The sequence below is a fragment of the Vicia villosa genome, linkage group LG2, assembly GCF_029867415.1.
Source record: "Vicia villosa cultivar HV-30 ecotype Madison, WI linkage group LG2, Vvil1.0, whole genome shotgun sequence".
Classification (NCBI taxonomy): Eukaryota; Viridiplantae; Streptophyta; class Magnoliopsida; order Fabales; family Fabaceae; genus Vicia; species Vicia villosa.
The window spans coordinates 220,204,130-220,217,972 of NC_081181.1; the positions used below are offsets into that span (position 1 = coordinate 220,204,130).

General features: G+C 33.4%; 2 protein-coding genes across 2 annotated transcripts; both read left to right on the top strand.

Annotated features, from left to right (window-relative positions):
* Positions 1 to 282: 282 nt before the first annotated feature.
* Positions 283 to 3,129, top strand: LOC131648288 (probable pectinesterase/pectinesterase inhibitor 21). Its single transcript, XM_058918070.1, has 2 exons — positions 283 to 593; positions 2,290 to 3,129. Exons 1-2 carry the CDS (start codon positions 293 to 295, stop codon positions 2,967 to 2,969), a joined length of 981 nt encoding a protein of 326 aa, XP_058774053.1. The 5' UTR covers positions 283 to 292; the 3' UTR covers positions 2,970 to 3,129.
* A 2,955-nt stretch (positions 3,130 to 6,084) lies between these two features.
* On the top strand, positions 6,085 to 6,435 carry LOC131651371 (uncharacterized). The gene has a single exon (XM_058921035.1). It carries the CDS (start codon positions 6,085 to 6,087, stop codon positions 6,433 to 6,435), a length of 351 nt encoding a protein of 116 aa, XP_058777018.1.
* Positions 6,436 to 13,843: the final 7,408 nt, after the last annotated feature.

Consider the following 13,843-nt stretch of genomic DNA (forward strand, 5'->3'; position numbering starts at 1 on the left):
CAAGTGCATCAAATAATGATTACATATAGAGGGGAAAATGAGTTTTACTCCAACTTAGGGATAAATTGCATCTTTGCATCCTTGCAAGGTCATTTGGGATTTTATATATTTTGTTTTAGAGCATACATTTTTTGGTACCTGTGAATGGTTGAAGAGTAGTTTATTTTGGTTAGAGCGGCTCTCTGTGATGGTGAAAGAGGTTGAGCTAACTGTTGAAGCATATATACTGTAATATATAACTAGTACATGCCCCTTTATATACAAAAATCAATTAAGACTCATTCTTCCTTGCATGCATATGGAGATTGCAGCTGCATTGATAATAGTGTTATTGATCTCATACAATGCAGCTGCAGGTAGTAGTAGTTTTAGTATTACAGTTTCGAAAGATAGGAATAGTGGAAATTATGCAACAGTTGGTGAAGCTATCGCGAATGCACCAGATGTGAGTCAAAAACCTTACACAATTCACGTTCTAGCAGGCATTTATCAAGAGTACATTCTCATTCCATCCACTAAGACTAATATTCACCTTTTAGGGGATGGTCCAAATCACACAATCATTCTTGCCAACCAAAATGGCTCCACAATAGGTACGCTTTATACATCAAATTTATTTATTTTCATCTCTATTCTCTATCTTGCTTGAGTCTGAAAAATCACAATAGACTGCAAAATTCTTTCTAGAGACATTTATCACTATTGCATTCTCATAATTAAAGAATTTTGTAAATGATGTATTGAAATTTAAAGATGGTTAGTTTCTTTGTTAGATGTATGTGTTGGAGAATGGATCAGACTTTAGGAATCCAAGAGAATGGATCAGACTTTAAGGTGACTCTAATATTACTACTTGTTTAGGAATTTTCACACCATATATCTACCAAATATTTTTTTTTACCAAATCCTTTAAGAGTGTGTTTGGATGAAGCATTTTAATGAGATATTGTAATATTTTAAGGGAATTTAAAATGATTTCCCTAAAAAATTTTATTTGAATACAAAAATGAAGAATTATTAAAATGATGGAAATTTATGGAGTATTTTATCTAAGTTAAATTTAATCATTTTGAAATGATATCAAAAATCAAAGAATTTGAAATTCCTCTCATACTCCATAGAATGATTTGTTACTATTATTTCTTCAAATTTTACAAATTGGTCGTCATATTTTCTAAAATTCTAAAATTGACCCAAAAATTTTCAAAAAATTGCAAATTGGTCCTTAATAATTTTTAAAATTTTAATTTGGTCCTTCAAATTTTTAAAAATTGCAAATTAGTCTCTAATTTTCAATTTCTTAATTTGATCCAAAAAATTTAAATTTTATAATAAATGACTCCAAAAATCTAACAGTAAATTATCTTAATACTTCATCCAAACAAAATAATTTAAAAATGAATGAATTTGAATTGCTTTGAATTTTAAATTTCTTTAAAATTTTTAATTATCTCATCCAAACTCACTCTAAGACAATGGAGAATAAATATCTTATAAATTCAACATTTTTTCTAGTCTTAGTAGATGGAAAACTATGTTTTTAACTATTTTCATATTCATTTATAAGTGTCATTTTTAAAAAAAAAAATAGGTTTTTTTTAAGTGTCATTTCAAAGTCCAAAACACTAATGGTAGTTTTGTCAAAATTACCTCTACTCATTTATTATAGAGAAAAAAAGTAAAATAAATTACTAAAAAGTTAAGGGCGTTGTGGACAATAAAATAATCATTGTTTAAAAAATAACAATAATTATTAGTTTTCTTAATATGCTTAAAAAGTCAAAAAAATATCACTTAAAAAGAAACTGAGGTACTAATTCCACCAACTTGTATTTGTATTGTCTTCATCCAAACAAATTTTAGGATCAGATTCTGTGTTTTCACCAACTTAAAAAGCAGAGACACGTTTTTTTAAAATCATATAAAAAAACTATTGGTACTAAAGATTTTAAATTAAGATTTTTCTTAACCATTCGTCCTTGAGAACAGTTTTTCAGTACATTAATTAATTAGATTACTTACTCTGCACTCTAGAGAATGTAGAAAACCAGTGCAAACATCCAACATCAACCTTAAACGTAATACAATTCTTTTATTGAGTATTTGGTAACCTACTCCAAAGAAAACTATAATCTAATTGTGCCTACAATATCGGTGTCACCTGCTCTGATTCCTTTCATTCGGTTGCTATATTTATAATTTACTATTACTTATATTTTATAGTAAAATATTCCAAACCACAAACCTTATAGAAAAATGAAAGTTTTGATGAAAATGTTCACAGTGCAGACATCCGAGGAGAAGGGTTCATGGCACAAAACATTGGATTTAAAAACTCAGCAGGACTAGATGCAAGCGCTGCAGTGGCTGTTCGAAACGAAGCAAACAATAGCATTTTCTTTCAATGCTCCATCCAAGGTTTCCAAGACACCTTATGGGCTGTGTCCGGAAGACAATTCTACAAAAACTGTGACATCTACGGTACCGTCGACTTCATCTACGGCAACGCTGCTGCTGTATTCCAAGACTGCATGATTTACGCACGTTATCGACGTTTTGTAACATTCACGGCTCAGTCACGTGAGAGTCCATATGAGAAGACAGGTTTCACATTCCAACGTTGTAGTTTTACTATGTCACCGGAAGATGAGGACAGAAAGTCAGAGGTACGTGCTACGTTGGGTCGTCCTTTGAGAAACTATTCGACTGTGGCTATATTGCAGTGTTACATTGATTCCATGGTGGATCCTAGAGGTTGGGAAGAGATGCGGGGGCAGGGTAATGATAAGGTTACCTATGTGGAGTTTGAGAATGTTGGACCTGGATCAAACACGGATGGTAGAGTAGATTGGCCTGGTGTTAGAGTTCTTGGTAACCATAATCAAGCACTTGTTTTCACTCCTTCCTATTTCTTGGATGCTGACTCTTGGATTCCTATTAAAGGTGTTCCTTATGACACTGGACTATAATACTCCTCTTGTCTTTCTTATATTTCAATTTTAGGTGAACTTCTCGTAGTTGGTTCAACATATATTTATAATTCAATATTGTGTTATTTTTTATATTCTTTTTTAAAAAATAAATTTAAATGAATTTTGTCTACTCATACTATGTTTGGGATATAAAGAATTTTAAAATAATTTATAACCTTGTCACGCATTGCTTTGTTGGGCATTGTTGGGCAGTCTTCTTTTAAGTTGTTTTTCATTTCAAACAAATGATCAACCAAAGGTTTTCTGAAACAAATTCTTTAAGGCTTTGTTTACGAGTTTGGAAGGGAATAGATGGAGGGTTTTAAGAAATAGCAAGGATTAGATGGAAAAAATAGGAAGATTTTGGTGAGAGGGTTTTGGAAGGTTTGCATTTCTTCTTAATACCAAAAGAGAACTCCAAATTTATAGGGAACTTTTTATTCCACCCCATGTCCAAAAGAAAGACCCTTTACAATTCTGAAATTGCCCGTCGAAAACTGGAAATGCATTTCCGTTTCGCACCACATATTTCACAAAACAGGTCAAATGTGGTTTTACCCTTCAAAATGTAAAAACACAAACTGGAGATATATCTCAGGTTCTATATCAGTATTATGTTTCTGGTTTGTAGAGCGGGAAGATTGATTTTTTCTGCCACCTTATCATTTCAAGTATAATCGGAAGTATACTTCCGGTATTATGGCAAATTCATAATGCTTCAAACAGTAACCAGCATGGCCAACTTTTGATCGTAAAACCTCTTAAAAACCCTTTCTGTCTCAATCCATTTTACCACTCTAAATCTTCATTTTTGTGGTTTATCATATCAAAAGGAGCTCAAGGAAGTGGATATAGTTTTCTGTTTTTCCGATTTTTGTCTGTGTTTATTTGACAGCAGAAGTGCTAATAAGTTAGTGTTAATAGGTTTTCTTTTTTTTATGACATTAGGTATGGTGCATCCCGATAACATTCCCAAACCTAATGTGTCTCAAGTTGTTTCACCTCTCGTATCTCATATCGTAACTAAGGTGATAGATATTCGTGAGCATTTTGAAAATGGAGAAGAGTTTCAAATTACGCGAAGATGTGTTGTAGTGGAAGATGGAAAACTGGTCAAGGCGGGTGTCAGAGAAAATTATGGATGCATGGAATGCTATAATAAAAACATCTACAAAAGAGTTATACACTAATGTTGGTTTACAATTCAGGAATGTTTGCGTGAAATATTATGGTCTATTGAAATATGTTGAAAGCACATACTTGATCAAGTAAAGGAGAAGATTGTTTGTGCCTAGACCGATGAGGTTATGCATCTCGGAAATACAACAACAAACAGAGTTGAGTCTGCTCATGCTTGTTTGAAGAATTGGTTGAGAAATAGCATGGGTGATTTGATTACGGGTTGGGATTCTGTGAACTAGATGATACTAAACCAGCATAACGAGAAACAAATAACATTTGGTCGTCGTATCACGGTGTTGGAACACAGGTTCAAAGACAACACCCTATATTCTCAGTTTGTCGGTAATATGTCTCGGGCAGGTCTAAATTATATTTTTTACGAAGCCAAACGAGCTTCTAATGTCGGTTCCGACAGCTTAAAGTGTGGTTGTTCAATTGTGAAAACATATGGTCACCCTTGTGCTTGTGTCATATCTAAGAAGATGAAAGTTGATTGCACGATATGTATGGACGAGGTCTCTAGTCATTGGAAAAGACTCAGTTTTGAAGATGACGGTAAAATGAAATACGATAAATTAAGTATTTCCATCTCGACTGAATGGAAAATGATACAAGAAAGATTTTTGAAAGTTGATGACGCCACCAAACTCTACATCAAATAGAAATTGAGTAAAATTACATTTCCGAAGACACGGACTTGAAACCACCATCTCAACTGGTAAAAACTAAAAGGGCATCTAAGAAGGTGAAACCGACATCGGACGACAATTCAACTACGAGAAGTCCTTCATATTTTGAACATGTTGACAAAGTTTTTCTCGATTCACCTATTCTTAAATCTCATAAAAGTGTTTTGTCAAAGGTGCCCGTATTAGCAAAACACCTACTACACCGACTCCACCAAAAATACTATTCATCGATCACATGCCAGTTTTTATGCACAAGTACATTAAACATATCGTCAATGTTGGAGGTGACGGTAACTGTGGTTTTCGAGCTGTTTCTGGTTTGCCCGATAAAGGGGAAGATGATTACCACATTGTCCGACATACCCTGATCAAAGAGTTAAGGGGCAACAGAGATTTATACACATGTGTGTTAGGAAGTAAAGAGAAATTTGAATATATATATATATATATATATATATATATATATATATATATATATATATATAACGCTCTTGTACGTTGCGTGGGTGGATTTGCACCAGAGGATAAATGGATGGCTTCCCTGATATGGGTCATCTAATAGAAAGTGCGTATGAGAGGGTGCGTATTAATCTTACAAGATGCAGTTTCTCAGAGACTTTTTTCCCTCTGCGCACTGCTCCAACACTAAATCCAAATGATCGTATCATATATGTTAGGTGTATTTCAAATCTGTAGCATTTTGTTATAGTGTATTTGAAGCCGAGATTCTTTATACCACCTACATCACTGGAGTGGGCGATTCATTTCCCAATTCCATTCGATACCTGGCTAGATCAATTTATTGAAAGGTTGCAAGAATACAACAAGTTAAACAAAATTGAAATAGAAAAAAATAAAGAAAAGTCAAAAGGGGTTCCACCTGTGGATTTGGCCGACGATAATTTTTTCGGCTCATTTACGTAGTTAGGCATCATTTTATTGTATGTCTTTTTTTCATGTATTATGCCGTGGAAATATAGTCATTTTGTAGTTTGGCTAGAAATACAATATTTGAATACATGAGGTTTATTTCTTGAGTTGTTGTTTCTGTTTTGTTTCTGGTTTGTCACTCCCACGAGACTTACCAGATATTTCTGGTTCCAATTTATCTAAAACCAGAAGTGCAATTCCAGTTTCAACTCTAACACGGAGATAGGGTTTGTATGATTCATGTTTGCCTTCAACTACTATAAATAATCTCACTTTTCATATTGTTTCATACCACAACACAAAAACTAGAAATGAACATTGAATGGTATGTTGGAGTTGTCCACTTTACCGGTGCTACACCATCACGCGAATTTAAGTTCACCACGCTCACCCCAATTGAAGATGTGCGTGAAATATTGCAGGAACTTTTACCTTATAACGACAATCGCAAAGTTGTGAAGATCGAGTATCGCTCACCATCTGTTGATAAAGATGGGAAGCTTGTGTTCATCAACTATGAGCTGAAGAACGACGTTGATATGCAGGCTATGTGGAATACTTTTACCAATTTTGAGGAGAAAGTTCTGATCGAGGTAAATGCGACTATTTCAAGATCGACCGATGATATTATCATGATGTTGCAATGTCCACGTGGACGTTGATTTGTAACGTTTGATTTGTGTTAAAATCCTTAATGTATTTCCTATGTTTATATTATAAATTGTATTGAGTTTTTTATATTTACTATATTCAATGATTTTTTTCTGGTTTCTATGTAACACAAAATCGGAATTACATATCCGGGTCAAAATCGAAAATAAAATTACGGTTTCAATGTATAGATTATTAAATTTTAGTTCGCACCAGAAATATACTTTCGACTTTGAAGGATATTTAAAGAATTTTGCATTGTAAACTAGAAAAGCACGAGGTAGAATAAGAAATCTCCGACTTATATTTTTTTGAAGATTTTGGAGAGTTTACAAAAATGTTTTAAATATTTGTTATGTTGTTATAGTATTTCAAAAATTTAAAATAAAGTAACAATAAATACTATTTTAAGATTCTTGCAAACCAAAATGGTTCCCCAATGGGTACTACTCTTTATATACCTTTGTTCCATCTCTATCTTGCTCGTCATCTTTATTCTTCACTAACATTGAATTTACATTTTGTATTCATTTCCTAATCTTCAATAATATTGTAGCGGCAAAAAAAAAAAATTACTCGAGCGCAATCGCGCGTTCGAAGTACAACAGAGTCGCCACCGAACTTTATTTATTCCAAGAAGGAAAGGGAAAATATCGATAAAACCCGCGAATGAAAAGAAACGGATAAGATGGTCGTTTGTAACCAAATTAGGGTTCGGGAGTCGGTTAAGCAAGGGGAAGGTATTAGCACCCCTCACCTCCATCGTACTCGATGGGACCCATTTAGTTAGTTTCGTGTTTGAGTGTTAGCGTAATGTTTGCGTTCTTTAGCTTATTAATCGAGAAAAGATAAAAGAAAGAGTTTTATTATTGTGAAGAAAAAAAGAAATGATTTTTTTATCATTATGCTCGCCAAGACGTTTGTATCTTGTGCCTACGTATTCCCTCGTGCAATGGGAAAGTCAGAGCAATCGTAGTTCGGGCGAAGAACCACGAAAGTTAGTTGGTTGATTTTAACGAGAGGTACTCGATCGCTTTCAAATGGAAATACTACGCGCACATGGATATGAGATCACTACAAGAATGGATGACTAAATCAAGAGTGAGACGAGATTTTGGCCATCATCGCATTCGAGCGGAAGATATTCGATCTTCACATGTGGAAGTATGTTCGCATTCGTTTATGAAAAGAGGTTTAAAAGCCATACGGCAAAAAGGTTTGAATGGAATCGAAGTTGTTTTTTTTAAGGGACGTTTAGCAAAGGATTGAGCATAGGTGTTCACCTAGCGCGTCTTTACCCGAGGTATTCAACAGGAGCGAGCCCCATTGTCACTTGTTGTCCTTGTTAATTAAAGTGTTTTAATTCAAAAGATCAAGGTATTCAAGAGGTGTGCACTTCTTGTCACTTGATCTTTCGGTTTGATTAATATGTTTTGATTCAAAAGATCAAGGTATTCAAGAGGTGTTCACTTCTTGTCACTTGATCACTTTGATTTGATTAATGTATTTTAATTCAAAAGATCAAGGTATTCAAGAGGTGTGCACTTCTTGTCACTTGATCTTTCGGTTTGATTAATATGTTTTGATTCAAAAGATCAAGGTATTCAAGAGGTGTTCACTTCTTGTCACTTGATCACTTTGATTTGATTAATGTATTTTAATTCAAAAGATCAAGGTATTCAAGAGGTGTTCACTTCTTGTCACTTGATCGTTTTGATTTGATTAAGAAAAGTTTGATTCAAAGGACCAAAGGTATTGAAGAGGTGTTCACTTCTTGTCACTTGATCACTTTGATTTGATTAAGAAAGTTTTTTTTTTTTTTTTAAAAAGTGTTAATCCAAAAGAATCGAGGTATTCAAGAGGTGTACACTTCTTGTCACTCGATCTTTCGGTATGGTTTAAAAAGATTTTTTTTTGTAAAGAAGAGACTCGACGTTGGATCGAGAAGTTTATTGAAATCGCCTTGGCGTTGGACCAAGATTTATTGATTTTTTTTGGATTGAGATTAATTTAATGTTTTTTGGTGTTTTTTTTAATAAAATAACTAACAAAAAAAACTAAATTAAAAAGCATATTTTTGTTTAAGATCTAAATCTAAATATATTTTTTTATTTTTTGTTATATTAGAAACTAAAACAAATATAAAAATAAAATTGCAATGGAGACTATTCAAATAAAAGCAAAATTGGATTCTTAAAGAAATAAATGGGGGTGTGAAACCTAGACTAAGAGTGTAAGGCCCAAATAAATCTAACAATAAAAAATAAAACAAAAAAACATCTTGGGGCGGACCGGGTCAAACCCGGATCCGATTCCCTGTTATCTTCCATGAAAAACAACCCTAACCTCCTTTTGTGCTCTCTCCTCACGAAAACACGTTTCCAGAAGACAAAACTCCTCTGTTCATCTATCTCTCTCGCGCTCTCACTCATTTCTCTCCCGATCACTCTTCTCTCGCGAATTAACAGGAAAGAAAATTCAAGCAATCAAAGCATACAAACCCCCAATTCCCCAGCAAGAACCCTAAAGCCCCAATTTCTCATTAGTCAGCTTGTAGATACAAAGGAACAGAAAGTATGCAAAGCGTAAACAAAGAGACAAGTAACAGACAATAAAGCTTATAGATACAAAGGAATAGAAAGTACGCTATTTTGTTGCGGCTTCTTCTTAATCTTCTCTTCTCCTTCGGTAACTCGCTTCTGGATCTCTGTGTGTTGTCGTGTTGTTGCTCTTCGTTGAGTTTGAATGGTGCGTGTATGGTGATTGCTTGGTGTTTAGACAGTTATGAGGTTTTGGTTTGATATTGTTGTTGTGATTAGATATGAGGCTGGAGTTATTTGAAGGTGAGGTGTATATATGTTGCAGTGGTGAAGGTTTATTTCAGATGTGAGGATACACATGTTGGTTTAGTTTGAACATCGAATTGATGAGAGATAGCTCGGTTTTATTTGAGCAGAGTAACTTTGATTTTTTTCTCCCCTTTTCATTGTATCATTGCTGTCTTTTTATAGATGAATTTGAGAGGTTTTGGGGGAAATTGGGGTCAATTTGAACACATTGGTATGCTGATTTGTGGCCTTTATTATGCAGGTTTTGACTTGATCAAGTTGGTGCAAATGTTGGTTTGTTATGTGCAGGTTGAGCAGTTTATAGTAGCAGAGTTTTGGCTTGATTATGGTGCATAGAGGTGAAAGGGACATGGCATGGCAGCAGTTTGGAGGGTAGTGTTTGGCATGGGATAGCAGAGATGTGAAGACAAACTTTGCTATTATTTTTTTCTGTCATGTTTTTGACTTGTTTGGTGTAATAACAAAAATAAATAGTAAATGGGCTTTAACCAAAATGATCAATGGGCCTAAACACACAAAGCCTCCTTATTTGTAATTCTTACTATTTTTTTTATATATACAACCATTTGAATAAAAAAAAGGCAATAATAATAATGATAATAACAAAAAAGTTAATAATAATAATAAATAAATAATGAAATAAAAATAATTTAAATTAAATCTAAATTAAAAATAAGATAATGTTAAAACTTAAATTAATCTAAACTATCTAAAATTATTTTTTTGTTGACTTTAATAAAAAGTCAATTTTTTCAAGATATGCCAAATGCGATGATTGGATGCACATGAAATGCGAATGCGATAATCAAATGAATGAAATATATGGGTCAAAAATTGGGGTGCGACAGATGCCCCTATTTAAGTTTCTTCTATCGAAGATGTGAAGAGACTTAAATACAAAGTACACAATTTTTGTCCTTCATATGCAAATGAAATGCAATGCATGGACTCTTTTGTTATTTTGAATGCAATATGATGTGAGACAGACTCAAATCTCTGTGGGAAACTAGCGCCACAGGAGATTAACTATTGATGGAGAGATTTGGAAAAGAGAGATAAAACTCTGGGTAAAAAGACAGTAGAAGCGTCTAAGAGTGACATTAGACGGATAAAAAACACCTTATTGTGGATTGTGACATCCAATTATTGGCTTTGGATGAAAACAGCGACCCATATCAGCTAATGTACTGGTAAAGGCAAAGAAGACCATCGACTTTAGATAATGTACTAAAGATGGAAATGAGATCTCTTATCAACTAATGTACTGATAAAAGATGAAAAGGATACACGACTTTAGTTAATGTACTAAAGAAGGAAAAACGATTATATCATCAGTTAATGTACTGAAGATGTGAAACAAATCGACCTGCATCAGTTAATGTACTGATGAGGGAAACAAGAGGGAATTGTCATCAGCTAATGTACTGACGAAAGGAAATCCTATACCAGTTAATGTACTGATAAGGAAAGAAGAAAGAGGCTCACGTCAGTTAATGTACTGACGAAGAGAAGTCCTATACCAGCTAGTGTACTGATAAGGAGGAGACAACCATGATCAATCATCGGCTAAATAGGAGACATCTGATATCAGCTAATGTACTGATGAAAGTCCTGTATCAGCTAATGTACTAATGACGGGAAACGAAAGTGCATATTATCAGTTAATGTACTAATGATAACAACAAGTGGTGAATGACATCAGCTAATGTACTGATGAATATGACAAAGAGTTGACATTATCAGCTAATGTACTGATGAATGTGAGACGAAATCGCTTTGGTAAATGCCAAGTGAGTTGGACTTTGATCTCGAGGTAAGATGTTGATAACAACGAAACCTTGAAAGAATGCAAATGAGTATGAATTTTGTTTCGATGCATGATATTTGATTTTTCTATGCATGAGATATGAATGATTAATGTAATGCAATTGATTATGACAACTGAGGTAGACTCTTTTGTGAGGGACGATTGGAACTCTGATTCCTCAACACAAGAACATTGCCCCTGACTGGCTGATTGTTATCTGATCATTGCTTCAATCCTTGAAATGAATGTCGGGAACACTTGCCCCAAGTATAACTTTTGAATAACAGGATCTTGAAGTAATGTGCCCCTGATAGATCACAGATCAAGTTTCTCGACTGTTTGAATTTCCTTGAAGATGAGTACTCGCAAATAAAATGTTCATTCAAAATGGTAATTTTAATGCAACGCTCAAAGTATATTTTGAAATCAAAATCATTTAGGAATGATATTATTGATGTCAAGCAAATGAATTCTAGGCATTCAAAATGATGGATAAAGCAAAAGGAATTGCAAAGATCTTTAGGAGTCAGGTTAACGCAACCTTGTTGTAGTATGCTTTCAAAATAAACCTTGCTTCAATTAGGTCTTTTGAAGGTTGTAACGTGGCTTGGTTCATGGTTTCAAAAACAAAGGATATAGGCTCAAAATATATTTGTACCCACCCCATTCTTCGCGATGATCTCCAATCCTACGTTCAGTTAATTCAAATTATGCATCCAAGTTCCAAGAGGCTTTTGGAATTGCATCTATTATAATGATAATGGTTTAAAGACCATGGGAATCTTTGAGATGGCAGTCACTTCTTCCTTTTGATGGTCACAACGTTTTATTGTTGTTCAAGGAATTTATTGACTTCTCTTTTTTCTTTTGATATCCCTAACTTTTGCCTGAACTGTTTCTTTTTGAGGAGTACAGTCAGCGGGATGCCCCAATTTTGCCTAAGTCTCCTTCGTAGGTTTTGACTTAGCGGGCTTTTTTTGTTTTTTTTTTGGAAATATTTTTGTATTCGGAAAGATAGTGACTGCCTCCATAATGATTGATGATAACCATCTTGGTCACTTTTGATTGAAACCTTTATTGGAAGGTGTACTTAATGGTTCTCTTGAATTTGAATGCACAGGTAAATTAACTGAGACCTACCCTGCCCCAGGTTAAAATTGCGGGTTTTTTCGTTTAAAAGAAACTCCAACTTCAAAGGCTCAAAGGGGTTGACTAGGGATTAACTTCCTTATTTCTCCAGTGTTTGGGGATTGAAACAATGCCTGTACATCATCAGCAAAGTTTTATTTGAAAGCATACAATTCAACAATTTGGGTATTTTGTTTTCATCATCCTCCCTCCAATCTTTGCATAAAGAAAAAAGAACAAGAGATATATTTTTGTTTTTTGAAAGATAAAGCATAAAGAAACACACAGTGGATGTAAATGGATTGATTCAAATATGCAATGCTCATTTCATTAAAATTAACATTCGGGAACGAACAAAGTTCAATGCAGTACACAATATAAGGAAATTGCAAACAGAAGGGAACAAGGCCTAGTGACTAATCAGTGACGAGGATGAGTTGCCTTGTCTGATATACTGGCTCTTTAACTGAATAAATTCCATTCCTAGCAAATCTTGGCTTCGTTGAAGTTCTTCCATAGTCTTCAGATTCATGCCCCCAGTTCAACGTGTTGAGGAATCAACTTGACGATAGACAGACCACTTGAGGGTGAAGACAGATGAAATGAGTCTTTTATTAACAGCTTGAATGGATACTTTTAGCAAATATAAAAGTGAGACATAAATTTGAGAGATGGTGACAGTGTTTTAAAAATAAGATTAGACCAGTCAGACGAACAGAGAATTTTGTCAGTCTGATTTGATTTGATTGTTGGATTGAATAAGCTATTAAATTAGTAAGAATCGATCATGATCTAACATAACTAGTAAATACCGACGAACCAACGATTTTAGAAAACCGACACATTAAATGTTTTTTCCTCGGACAAAACGACATCGTTTTGATAATTTTTATAAAAAAATTAAAATCAAAATGTAAGTAGACTTTCTTCAAAATTAATATGGAACAACTTTCCCTCTTTGAAATTAAATTTATTAGACACACATTTATTTTACTATTTGGTTTATGATACAATTAGGCTATGTTCAAAATTTATTTTGATTTGTATTTTATACTATTTTATTGTATGTGAAAATTATGATTAGAATTTGAATTTAAAGAATAAACTTGTAAAATTTTGAAATTTTCCAATTTGGTAGGTGTAATGATTTCTTAGAGATCGAGCCAGTTGGTTCGACTATTTTAATAACTATATAGTTTTGTTAGGGAGACCAATTTTATTCAATTGACTTATCCGTTTCATTTAACAGAATTATTCAATTTAATATGAGTTAGTCATACAGCTTAACCAATGACCTGGTAATTTGACCAACTAACCAATGACTTACCCTCATTGATTTGATGACCGGTCTCATTTTTAAAATAGTAGTAGAAGAAAAAATTAAGAGATTATATATATTAAAGGCAGTGCACTGTCAGTGTAAAATATTTTATATGGTCAATGCATCACAACCCTTAAAAAGAAATACTTTAAGTGTGATTTAAAGAAAAAGTCAAACTTCTACAATAATTAACGGTTATAATTTCACTGACAATATAAAACTGTTTTACACTGTTGGTGTGATATATATATATATATATATATATATATATATATATATATATATATATATATATATATATATATATATGAAAA

Bases quoted from the DNA above. Each gene is read 5' to 3' on its own strand.
- LOC131651371 (XM_058921035.1), top strand. From the start codon at position 6,085: ATGAACATTGAATGGTATGTTGGAGTTGTCCACTTTACCGGTGCTACA.
- LOC131648288 (XM_058918070.1), top strand. From the start codon at position 293: ATGCATATGGAGATTGCAGCTGCATTGATAATAGTGTTATTGATCTCA. The intron at 594-2,289 runs GTACGCTTTATA...TTCACAGTGCAG, and splicing joins CCAAAATGGCTCCACAATAG to ACATCCGAGGAGAAGGGTTC.